Genomic DNA, 12,205 nt, shown 5'->3' on the forward strand with positions numbered 1-12,205 from the left:
TGCATGCAGCAGCAGCGTGCAGCGTGCATCAGCAGCGTCAGGATCAGCCGCGCCGTGAGTCGTGGATGCAGAGTCGCGATCGAGTTATTGATGTGAGTCTTTGCGGTCTTGAGCACCGCGGTAATCGTGATTCTGATAGAAAAGTCGGCCGTGAGTCGTGTCATCAAACCTCAGAATCTGGATGGCCATGCAAGTCTCGAAAGAATCTTAAGTGCACTCACGCCTACCGCAATACACGACGGCTGTTGCTTCTTTACTTGTAACGCCCCACAGTGCCTTCGACCATCGCTCACCACGCCTCTACCATCAGCGACTCGTGACTGTCTCGTAAGTCCTTCCTCTACGGTGCCTACATTCAACCTACACCGCTTGCGTGTACACTCAAGGCTCTCCAACATTCGTTCGTTGCACACACCGCGCTGCGCTACCACAGGATACCGCCCGCCACCAAAAACACGTCGCTCAAAGCGCTGAGGCGAATCAGCGCCGAATACAAGGCGCACACTTGATCCTGCATTCTGCGGCGCACACACACTTTGCTACATAGTCAAGGCCGGTTGAATTGGAGCGCTTGAGTTCGACTCGGCATCTCACCGTGCGATCGGATCGAATCTGCTCGAGGACACGTCTGAACCTGTGCCCCGGTCTCGCTGCCACCTCCGAGCTCTCGGCAAGCTGCACACGCACACTTCCCTTTGCACCTTCTTGGGTCCAGCCAGCGCGCCCGTACCATCGCACAACAGCGACCATGCCGACATCCAAAGCGGGCGCATCGACTTCGAGAGGAGCTTCAGCTGCCCAAGTAGCGGGTGCACACGTGGCAGGTCCAGGAGGAGGCAAAGAGGAACAGGACCCTATGGAAGAGGATTTGGTGGAAGAGTCGGTTGGGGCTGAAGGCGTGACCGGAGCATCACAGGACAATCACAGATCCCAAGAAGGGCACGATCAGGGAGAGTGGGCAGAGAACGGAGGTAGAAGTGGGAATGGCGCAGGTGCGGGTAGGAGCGGATTGGCTCGAGAGGAGAATCAGGTGTCGAATGAGGTGGCGCTTGGGGTGGATGACTTGCCTGAGGAAGAGGAAGAGGAGATGAACGAAGAGGAAAGACTCCTGGCGGAGGAAGAAGCTCGATTGGGTCTAGATGAGGAGCTATATGGTGAGCTGTAATGATCGTGCAGCGGTGTGTCCTGCGCTGCCATCCTCATTAGGCTGTGGAAGGAAACGAGGGAGGTTCCTGTGATGAGTCCTCACCGCCTCTGGTGACGTCTGGCGCTCTGCAAAAGAAAAGGCAATAGAGCAACTTTCGCCTGCTTGACTATGAAGTCTCTCTTGACTCACCTCCGCTTTTCTCTACCAACTCTCACCAGAATCGGAATCCATCACATCTTCTGCAACCGATAGTCTGACCTGGATCAGCTGGTTCTGCAGCTTGCCTGGCCACGAGTACTTTGCGGAGGTGGCCGAAGAATTTATCGAGGATGATTTCAATCTGACTGGCTTGAATGCGCTCGTTCCTTTCTACAAGGAGGCGCTCGAAATGATACTGGATGTTGAGCCTCGTGAGTGACCTAGATACTTGGCGTTTTGATCGCCATGTGGAAATGAGCTCACTTGCCCCACACCACTCCTCGCCATTCCACGTTCTAGAGGAAGACAGCTTGAAAATTCCGGACGTCTCCATCGTCGAGTCTAGTGCCGAATTGCTTTATGGGCTCATTCATCAGCGGTTCATTCTGACTAGGCAAGGTCTTTCACAAATGGTAAGTCACTTCCAAGAAACATTGTTGCATGCAGCTCGTAGTGCTGACTGCTACGCCACATGTGCACCTCTCGACGTGCAGGCGGAAAAGTACGAAGCAGGACACTTTGGCTACTGCCCCAGAGTATTCTGTCATTCGCACCCTGTCCTGCCATGCGGCAGATCCGACTTGCCCGGCCTAGATACGGTCAAGCTGTTCTGTCCCAACTGCATCGACAACTACAGTCCACCCAGCTCCAGATTTCATGGAGTGGATGGAGCATTTTTTGGGACCACGTTTCCTCATTTGCTCTTTCAGAGCTTCAGAGAGATGGCCCCAAGCCCAATCGCGCCCAAAGGATCAAATCAGCTCAGCCTTAACACGCAGAGCAGCCCTCCAGAATACATAGTGGGCGGCTCGGCGAGCCCGGAAGCTGCAGAAGAGAGAGCAAGAGAGGCTGCAGATGCGGCTGTAGGCGGTACATTGGATCCGAAGCTCCTAGGAACCAAGACTCCAGCTTCTCGGTTGTACACACCCAGAATCTATGGCTTCAGGGTATCCGAGCTTGCCAAATCCGGTCCGAGGATGAGGTGGATGAGAATGAGACCGGAATCTTTCCAGGAACTCGAAACTGGCCGACTTGGATCTGGAAGCGTAGCAGCAAGGGGTCCCAGCGGTGTTGGGGCTGGAGTGACTGCAGCTGGAGGGGCAAGCGCGTTCGACGAAGCTTCCAATGGTGTACAGCAAAGTGGAGCTGCTAACACGAGCGCGAGCGCGAACAACAACAACAACAACAACAATAGCTCGGCGCATGCGTCTTCCACATCCCGCTCTGCTACTGCTTCGACTGGCAACACGACGATGCACGGTAGGCCTATCGCTGGTCGAGGTGCTGCTGCGCTCTGAAAGATGCAGGCGTAAGCCCTAACAAAGTGCGAAACCGGGCGGAAGGATCATCGAGCGCAGCACTCCAGTGCTCCCCTCGCTTCGTTTCAGACGCAATGAGGCAAAGAGCTCGTGATCGCGTTTGTAAAATCCCTCGAGCTTCATTTCGTTCCACGGACCTCTGGTAATCAGCAGGCCTTTCATCTCTCTACAACCTAGCCTGCTTCATTCATTACCCTTTCCACATCACACTTCTTTTCCACCACCCTTTACCTTTTCAATAAATGTCTTGGCGCTCAGATCCCACGCCGAGCTGATTTCCGGTCTGGGCTTTTGTCAATGCAAGTGCCCCGTGATCGTGTGCACCTTCCACTTGCCTGGTCACATCATCTTCACCAGGAACATGGGTGTGCTCGAAGTTGGGTGAGCTTGGTACTCGGTTTTGAAATGGTCAAAAGGAAAAAAACAAGGAAAAAGAAAAGAACGCAAATTCCAACGCAAAATAATGAGAGAACGCTCGATGTATGCATGGAGGGACAGCAATGGCGATGTGTTAGCTCGGTCATGAGCAGTACATATTGGGCCAGTCGAGGGGCCAAGAGGCGATTCGACTCTGAGCGTCGCGTACGGGTGTCCCCAATCTCTTCTTTCCAGAAGACCGCCAACATTTGGTCCAGATCAGGCTTGAGCACGCATCTTTGAGCGCTTTCCAGTCTGAGCTTGGAAACCGGATCTGATGGTGGTGACGGATCTTTGAGATCCGCAAGCCTCGCAAGCAATGAAGAAGATCCTGTTTTCCTTTTTCAAAATGGTCCGGGGAGACTTGCAGGTCTTGCAAGTCACGTATTCCACTGCGAGCCCGAGCGTGCAAGGCAGTCATATTAGCAACAAGCCACAGGCACCTCGAAAAATTGAGCGTAACACCGAAATACTCACGAATGTACCTTCGAAGCACATTTTCGATCTGCTTGGGCTGGAAACGTCCCTTGATGATGAGTCTCTGAGAGCCGTCCACCGATCCTTCCGTTCCCAATTCCGAAAGCAGATATTGGATGACGTGCTCTGGCTGTCTGTGCATTCTCTTGCAAATTTCCACCACATTGCCAAACATGGTCTTTTTGGATCCGTCACGCGTGACGGAAGGAGGTACGATGCTGTACTTCTTCTTCTCGCCCGCCAAGGCGGGATTTTGGGCTCTGAGGGTGGAGAACACACGACCGAGCAGCTAAAGATGCAGGAGAGAGGAAGTCAGTGATCTTGAACAGGCATGGCATACAGATTGCGGCTCATCGACTATACTTACCTCTTGGTACGTGTAGTCTCTGTCAGTGCCGTGCCAAGTCTCCACCACCTCGCGAGCTTCGACATCTTCCTCTCCATCCTCTGCTTTGAAAGGGTCATCGCCCAAATCCTCGTCATCAGCGCCAGCCCCATCCGCGCCATCCGCTGCAGCTGCGCCTGTCTTCGCGCCCTCATCCTGCAACTCCTTCTCGAAAGCTTCCAAATCGAAGCCTGCTTTCTTGGACTTCTTGGGCTTCTTCTTCATGTCTCCGAACTGAGCAGATTGCAGCCAGCATGGGTGCGACAGAAAATCAGTGCGCGCGATATAGAGCAGAACGTGGCGACATTTGGCTCGCTCTCCCTGTGAATGGCGGGACTCACGTCGAGATCGCCGCCCTCGGCGCCATCAGCAGCTGTGGTCGTCTCTGTTGGGGGTGCTCCCTCAGCTGATGGTGCGGGCGCGTCCTGCGATGTGAGCAGCAAAGCGAGTGTTAGCAAGAAACGCTACAGTGCCATGCTTGACGCAGAGTGCAGGAATCAACTGTGAAAAAGGACAGCGCAGTGCAACTGCAAGAAAGAGGCCCGACATTTGCATGACCTTTCGGGCAACACGTTGACCGCAAGGCTCCCAATGGCTCATCTATTCTTTCGCGCACTACAGAAAGAGTACCATCACCTTGATCAATAAGCTCATCGGACTCACAAAGTCCAAATCGGCGGGGATAGCCTTCTTCTTTTTGCTCTTCTTCTTCAAGCCACCAAACATATCTTCATCCTCAGCGGACGGAGCAGCAGGGGCAGCCTCGGCAGTCGAAGCCAGGTCGTTGGTGGTGTTGACAGCAGGAGCTGCTGCTGCCGAAGCGTCGGAAGAAGCAGCCGGAGCTGCTGCTCCAGCAGCAGCAGCAGCATCGTCCAATGCGTCCAGCTCTGAAAGGTCCAGCTGCTTCTTGGCCTTCTTCTTCTTCAATGTTGGATCGAACAGCGGTGCGTCCGACATCTTTGCTCTGAGCTGGAGTTGTGCTTCTTGCGAAGGGATATTTCAAATGAGGTCTATTGCTGGCGTGGTCAATGTGCTTCGAGATCGAAGGTAGCACGATGGCGTGGTGGTGGGACAAGAGCATCTGTTGCTATCAAATTTGGCTCTCAGAGGGCCAGGGAGCGTCACGAGTCATGTGCGTCCGGCGCATCGTCTCTCGAGAATATTCGAATTTGAATCACGTGACGGGACTTGCAACCTCGCTTCGATCGGGATTCGCCACTCGTGACTTGAAATTCAAAAGTACTCAACACTCGAGCACGCCGCTGTGTCCACGGCAGCCTCAAGCACGGAAGCACGGATAGCATGAAGTTGTGCCTGTGCTTGGCTCAAGCTAAGGAACTCATGCGGTCACGACTCCTTCAGCGACCGCGGACATTGAAGAAGGACAATCGTGAGAGCAGCCATCGATCGAGGTAGTCTTCAATTGCAACCTCCGCGCGAACGTGACCCAGCTGACGAGGCAAAAGTCACTATCGATCGAGGGCAATTCTCGCCGAGGCGTGCAGATGCACAGGATACGGTAACAGCTTAAGCGAGAACGAAGCTTGCTTAATCTGTGGGAGCAAGAAGGCACATTCGTCAAGCGCTGGTGTCGAGAATTCGATACCGTTACTGTGCGCAGCCAGAGCCAGAGACTTGGTGGCAGCTAGGTGACTCGTGTTTGTGTTGGATTGCATGCACGAAAGACATCGATCAATGCGGTGGTCGGTCAACATCAAGAAGGATGCTCGATCAAAGTCAAGGCGAAGCTCGAGTCAGAGTGCAACTCCGAGTCGGAGCAGCTTGGTCACGAAGTCGAGGTCAAGAAAGTGGACCGTTGAGATTTGTTGATTGCTTTGCCGCATTATTCGCGGAGAACTAGTCTCGAGTCCCTGTGACTGAATCAAAGCTTGCGGTTGCTCTGCTCTGCTCTGCTCTGCTCTGCTCTGCACGCACGCACGCACGCTTCGTTGAGCGTGCGTTCACACACAAAGCGCAGCAGCAATTGCGGGTGGACGGGACAACAACCCCGCAAATGGATGGTTGCGCGCTGTACTGCAGCTGTACCGCGGTGCACAGCATGCAGCTCACTGATCACGAACCTCGCATGTGTAATGATGATGATTCTTGATTGCTTTTCGCGCCTGTCCCGCAGTCAATCAAGTCACAGGAACCAGCTTCCGTGATTTCCATGCCTGCTCTCTATCGAGACGCTCATCATCTATACCTTGACTCGGAGGTGCAGACACACATGTACTAACTGCGCTTGGTCGCGCAAGACTGGTCGAGTGCGTGCTGACCACTGCTTCCCAAATACACACCCGCCCCAGCAGCTGCAAACGACTGTGTGGCTTGGCGGCGCAGTCTTTGAGTGTCAGAGCTAAGAGGCTGTCGACTGTCGGCTGTCGGCAGTCGACCGACCACGTCATGCAGAGCTACTTCTTTCCAGCTTTGGTGTCAGCCTTCCAGCTTTCTCCGCGGAGGTGCACGCTTCTTTCTAGCTGATGACGAGTGGAGCATGATGCGTCCCAGACACTGCCCCGCACTTCTATATACAGCCTCCTTCCATAAGCATGCTCCCTTCCACCCACCCACCCTCCTCCTCCTCCTCGCTAACCCTGGACTAGTCAGCCGTGACTGACACCGAGCGTATTTGCCTCACCGTGGTTCAAGTCCCCTCCCTCTATTGCGCACCACTCCAGCTTCCTTCCTATCTGGGCTATCAGACGCTGGAGCCGCTAGCTGCCACCATGACAACAGCATCACTTTACAAAGGCCTGCCCCTACCATGCATCATTGGTGTGTAGACCGAGCAATAGGAGCGGATGGCCTCGCTGACCTGCCTTGCCCCCTATCATGGGTCAGACAATGCGGCTCATGAGACAAACTCCACCTACTCGGTAGCCTCTTTGATCGAACCGGGACAAGAGCAGAAGAAGGTGTATGCGGCCTCGACCGCGGACGTGGAGGCCGCCGTTGCGTCCAGCAAGAGGGCCTTTGCAGGGTGGAGAGACACGCCAGTCACAGCCAGAAGATCTATCCTGCTCAAAGCTTCTCACTTGTTCAAGGAGAGGATTCCGGAATTGATCGGGGTGGAGACGGAAGAGACTAGCTCGGGCACTGGATTTGCTGGCTACGAGATTGCTGTGCTCGCCAGCGACCTGCTCGAGGAAACTGCCTGTGCCATGAATCAGGCCTTGAGAGGAGGTGAGCTGCAGGAGAGCTGTTTGTATGCACTCGCTTTTTTGCCTTACCACGTTTGCATATCCTCCAACCGCTAGAGACGGCTCCTACTGATCCTACCGGCAAGCAGATGATCATGGAGCGCGTGCCATTTGGCTGTGTCCTGGGGATCGGTCAGTGAATGCTCCATAACGTTCCAAACTGCACCTCATGTGAACTAAGATACTCTCCAACTCCCTAGCTCCTTGGAATGCACCGGTCGTGCTCGGTCTGCGCTCAGTGATCGGCGCGATAGCAGCAGGCAACGTCGCCATCATGAAGACGTCCGAGTACAGTCCCACCGTTCACACAGCTCTGGCGCAAGTCCTCATCGACGCAGGCTTGCCAAAGGGCGTGCTCAACGTGCTTCACGTCGACCCGAAGGATGCGCCCTCCGTGATTGATGCGCTGATCGGTCATGAATTCGTCAGAAAGGTGAGTTTGTGTCGCGGACCGTAGGCACACAAAGAATGAATGTAGGCTCACTGCCAAGCTGCCACAGATAAACTTTACGGGTTCCACGCGCGTGGGTCGTATCATTGCGCAAGTAGCTGCAAAGTATCTCAAGCCCCTTACCCTTGAGTTGGGAGGAAAGAATCCGATCGTCATTACTGAAAACGCAGATCTGGATTTAGCTGCAAACAATGTCATGTGAGCACCCCGCCGGGACCGTAGCGGAAACGCTTCAGCTGGGTTGGGACGTCGCCAGTCATCTGCAGAGCTCATCCCTGCCTCCTCATTTGCTTCCTTGCAGCTTCGGCGGGTTCTTGCACCAGGGGCAAATCTGCATGTCTGCCTCCAACAGTGAGTTGACAGTGGCGCGACTTTGCGAGAATGTGAGACTGAAGCGTCAAGGCCACGCTCTTCCGATTTTTCAATTAGTCTTCATTCACGAGAGCGTTCTCGATGCCGTATCACAAAAGATTGCAGCCTTAATATCCGAGAACAGCGGCTTGATTCGCGCCTCGAACCAACCGACTGACCTGGGCAACGACAAATCGCACCGGCTGCGTGGTCTTTTCAATAGGGCATCCCTAGAGCGCGCTCAGGACTTGCTCAAAGATGCTCAAGAGCACGGAGCCAAGCTCGTCGCTGGCGAGCAAAAGGCTGGAGAGACCAACGGGACCGCGTTCCAGCCCCATATCCTCTCAGGTGTGAGCCAGAAGGCTCGTTTGTACCGGGAAGAAGCTTTTGCTCCTCGTGAGTCGTCTTGAGATGATGCAGCGTTGCTCGATACACGATGCCCATGTACAGACGTCTTCCCTCTGTTCGTAGTCCTGGCTCTCATACCTTACAAGAGCGAAGAAGAAGTCCTCAACATCATCAACGAATCCGAGTATGGATTGTCGGCGAGCGTCTATTCAACTAATCACGCTCAAGCGTGGCGACTTGCCAGGGCTATCGAGAGCGGTGCTGTCCACATCAATGGTCAAACGTGAGTTCTTGTATGCGAAGAAGCCTTTGCGAATGCTTGCTGACACGTATCTGCCTTTTGCTCAGCGTCCATGACTCCCAAGACGTGGTCCACGGAGGCGTGAAAGCGAGTGGCTATGGCAGATTGTGAGTGGTCATAGACATCAACAGAAAAGGTGATCGACATCGTCTGAGGGTGCACAGCTGATGAGGTGTCATCTGTCACCTTCGACCCGTAGCAACGGAGCCGAAGGCATTCGAGAATTTACCCAGTTGAAAGTCATCACTATTGCTGCTGGAGGTGGTACCAAGATGCCTTTCACCATGATGTGATTCTGCGCTTCTGTATTTGGCTTGAGCATGCAGCAACAGACGTGGGGTCGATTTTGTACATCTTGCTTATTTAAGCGTGTTGTACCTACCAGCGGTCGTATCTCTTTGCGAAAGGCATCAGATGAGATCATGAGCGTCTGACTGTACCTGCATTCGTGAGGAGGCGGGATCTGATGATGGTGTGCTCACGGTGAATGGGTACAATCGTGAATCAGAAGCATGAAAGTCAAGTAGGCTTGCACAAGCCGGGACAAGCGGCTGTCTACACGCATGGTCACGTGGTGTAATTTGCGCGCGATTCCGCAAGCGCTCTTGGAAACCCGCACTCGTGACTGACATCTGGTAGTCACCCGGCCTGGCATTTCTTCGTTTCCTGATCCTCTTTGGGCCACACCACTGGACTTCCGCCAGTAAAGATACTCACACTTCATCTCTCTCAGCTTTTCGATAATACCAGGTCACTGCTTCGACTTTGAGTGCGACTGAGGCGGTGGAAACGACTGTGAACCTCATCCGCATCGTCTTGTGACCACGGCGTCGACTTCATCATTCGACGCGCTATTCACGGCACCTTCCTGAACATCAAATACGCGGCCATGAGGTCAGACGTGAGGATCGTCTTGGCGGGAGATGCGGGAGTAGGCAAATCGACGCTCATTACGAGCTTGATCAAGGAAACATTCGTCGAGAGGGTACAGAAGAGGATACCGGAGATCACGTTGCCCAGCGATGTGTGTCCAGAAGGAGTCAGCACAAAGATCATCGACACTTGTTGTGAGTGCCGCCTAGGTGACGCACCTGCTGATTTGAACGTGCATCATCAGCGTCAGCCTGCTCTGCTGCCAATATGTACGGCCGAAGACATGCGCCATCTTCTAACTGAACCCTTCTTTCGTATACTTGCACCGCTCTTGCAGCTGGACCTGAAGATCGAGGTCACCTGGATTCGGAATTGCGGAGGGCGTCGGTCATCTGTATGGTGTACTCGGTAGCGCACGCATCCACGTTCGAACGCCTGCCAACCTACTGGTTGCCCTATATCCGGTCACTAGGCGTCAACGTTCCGGTCATCCTGGTGGGAAATCAGATCGATCAACGCACTTCGCCTTTGCCCAATTCGTTGCTCGAATCCGAATTGGCGCCGGTGATGGGCGAGTTCAAGGAGGTGGAGACTTGCGTAGAGTGTTCGAGCAAGCTATCGCTCAACGTCAGCGAGGTCTTCTATTTCGCCCAGAAAGCCGTGCTCTACCCGACTGCGCCGCTCTACGACTCCAAGGCACACGCGCTCAAGCCCAACTGCGTAGACGCTCTAAGACGGATATTCAGACTCTGCGACAGTGATAAAGATGGCTTGCTATCCGATGCTGAGCTCAACGACTTTCAAAGAAAGTGCTTCGACGCGCCGTTGCAGGCTAGCGAGCTGGAAGGCATCAAGGATTTGGTGTTGCAAGCTCCCGTTGCTGGAAACAGGTTTCCCTACGACGATCTGTCAGCCACTGGGTCCTTTTCAGATGCTGGGACTGCCACTGATAATACAGCAGGACCACACAATCACGCCATGGCTTCCAACTCTTCAAAGCGTCCTCATCCGCACTTGAGGGATTCCAGCCTTACGCTCTCTGGCTTTCTGTATCTCCACACGCTCTTCATTCAGCGAGGAAGGCTGGAAACGACTTGGACAGTGCTGCGCACGTTTGGGTACGGCTCGGACCTCTCTCTGCAAGAGTCTTTCGTATCGCCCGCTTTCAATGTGCCGTCCGATTGTTCAGTGGAGCTTAGCCCGCATGGCTATCAGTTCTTGACGGACGTCTTTGAAGCGCACGACAAAGATCGGGACGGCTCGCTGTCGAAGCGAGAGCTGTCAGCGCTCTTCTCTACCGTGCCAGCTACGCAAACGCATCTTGCGGGAGCTCATCCTTGGAGCCAGGACTTTCCTCAGGGTACTACTGTCACCGACGAAGCTGGCAGGGTCACTCTGCAGGGCTGGCTTGCGCAGTGGAGCATGACCACACTTTTGGAGCCGCGGACTACATTAGCTTGGCTCGCTTATCTTGGCTACCCCTCTCTCATCGCTTCGGCCTCCGCATCGCCCTCCTCGAATGCCACCGCAAGAGGGACTGGTGCAGGGGCGGCTGCGGCTGGGCGCTCGGGTAACAGTACGAGTGCCAGTTCGCTGGGCAAAGGCGGCAGGTCAAAGTCGAATTCGGGAGCCTCGGCACGCCCAGCGGACACGACGACCGCGCTGCAATTGACAAATCCGCGCAGAGTCGACAAGAAAAAGAAGGGGAAGTTGCAGAGAAATGTCTTGCTGGCTTATGTGGTCGGCGCGGCTGGGAGCGGCAAGAGCTCGATTTTGAGAAATATGGTTGGTAGTGCCTTCGAAGAGACATACCAGCCTACTGGAAGGAGCTGCAGCGTCGTCTGTGGCATCGAGCAGGGTGGCGCAGAAAAGTATCTCGTCGTGAGTCGGAGGCGCGCGTCAAGGCCTGACCTGATCAGTGCGCTCATTGCACGCTGCTCCTCCTTTTCATTCGTCAGCTCCAAGAATTTGGCTCGAGATATGAATCTGAAGCTTTGCGCAACGCGGCCAAGGTGTCCGCAGCAGACATTGTCCTGTTCGTCTACGACAGCTCCGACACGAACTCTTTCTCCTACATTTCCAATTTGCGCCAGAGGTATCCAACCCTCACGCAGTGTCCGTCTCTTTTCATCGCCACCAAAGCCGACCTCGACTTGGCGCAACAGCGACACGAAGTGCAGCCCCACGTGTACTGCTCCAAGCTGGGCTTGAAAATACCCGGACTGGGCAATGGTGCCGGGCCTCTCAACATCTCGATCCGAACGGGGGAAGTAGCAGATCTGTTTCAGGTGGTCTGCGCGACAGCTTTGAACCCGCGCGGAGCTATACCGGGCGGAGACAATTCGACCGGAGCGCTTGGATTTGGTGGTACGAAGACTCGGTGGGCCTTTTACTTTTCGGTGGTTCTGATAGGAGGCGGTCTGAGCGCTTGGATGCTCAGAGGCTGGAGAGGCAACGGCACGTTCAATGTGGGATTGGGCGCCGTCTTTAGAGATTGGAGCAAGGCTGGACCTCCCGCTGGTTGGCTAGCATGGATCTGGAACGGCGTTCCGAATCCTACCAACGCTTGAGCGGTGCTGCTGAACGTCACCTTATGTTATACCCTCGCTTTCGTATCAAATCCTGCAAGCATTTGATCAAGAAAGCAGCGCCATGCTGTTCGAAGTGTGACTTTCAGGCTTGCGACACGATGTGAGGCACCACTGACCTTCCGAATAGTCTTACACAATGCACCT

At 54.4% G+C, this 12,205-nt stretch overlaps 4 protein-coding genes across 4 annotated transcripts; 3 read left to right on the forward strand and 1 right to left on the reverse strand.

The window, feature by feature from the left end:
• Window positions 1-748: 748 nt before the first annotated feature.
• IE81DRAFT_348531 (hypothetical protein) lies at window positions 749-2,643 on the forward strand (the record flags this gene model as incomplete). The annotated part of the gene is made up of 4 exons (XM_025516272.1): window positions 749-1,154; window positions 1,366-1,557; window positions 1,646-1,758; window positions 1,840-2,643. 4 exons carry the CDS (start codon window positions 749-751, stop codon window positions 2,641-2,643), a joined length of 1,515 nt encoding a protein of 504 aa, XP_025368338.1.
• A 332-nt stretch (window positions 2,644-2,975) lies between these two features.
• On the reverse strand, window positions 2,976-5,012 carry IE81DRAFT_183760 (hypothetical protein). The gene is made up of 6 exons (XM_025510724.1): window positions 4,830-5,012; window positions 4,607-4,752; window positions 4,285-4,368; window positions 3,926-4,177; window positions 3,559-3,847; window positions 2,976-3,473 (listed from the first exon to the last, which is right to left on the reverse strand). The coding sequence occupies exons 2-6, from the start codon at window positions 4,667-4,669 to the stop codon at window positions 3,301-3,303; spliced, it is 861 nt and encodes a 286-aa protein (XP_025368339.1). The 5' UTR covers window positions 4,670-4,752; window positions 4,830-5,012; the 3' UTR covers window positions 2,976-3,300.
• A 1,447-nt stretch (window positions 5,013-6,459) lies between these two features.
• On the forward strand, window positions 6,460-9,027 carry IE81DRAFT_324793 (aldehyde dehydrogenase). The gene is made up of 10 exons (XM_025514326.1): window positions 6,460-6,721; window positions 6,788-7,129; window positions 7,204-7,278; window positions 7,347-7,579; window positions 7,647-7,795; window positions 7,899-7,948; window positions 8,027-8,344; window positions 8,420-8,579; window positions 8,645-8,704; window positions 8,797-9,027. Exons 1-10 carry the CDS (start codon window positions 6,673-6,675, stop codon window positions 8,888-8,890), a joined length of 1,530 nt encoding a protein of 509 aa, XP_025368340.1. The 5' UTR covers window positions 6,460-6,672; the 3' UTR covers window positions 8,891-9,027.
• Window positions 9,028-9,277: 250 nt separating this feature from the next.
• Window positions 9,278-12,105, forward strand: IE81DRAFT_303993 (hypothetical protein). The gene is made up of 3 exons (XM_025512287.1): window positions 9,278-9,664; window positions 9,808-11,351; window positions 11,429-12,105. The coding sequence occupies exons 1-3, from the start codon at window positions 9,487-9,489 to the stop codon at window positions 12,038-12,040; spliced, it is 2,334 nt and encodes a 777-aa protein (XP_025368341.1). The 5' UTR covers window positions 9,278-9,486; the 3' UTR covers window positions 12,041-12,105.
• The last annotated feature ends 100 nt before the right edge of the window (window positions 12,106-12,205 follow it).

Source organism: Ceraceosorus guamensis (genome assembly GCF_003144195.1).
Source record: "Ceraceosorus guamensis strain MCA 4658 unplaced genomic scaffold IE81scaffold_47, whole genome shotgun sequence".
In the NCBI taxonomy this organism is placed as follows: domain Eukaryota; kingdom Fungi; phylum Basidiomycota; class Exobasidiomycetes; order Ceraceosorales; family Ceraceosoraceae; genus Ceraceosorus; species Ceraceosorus guamensis.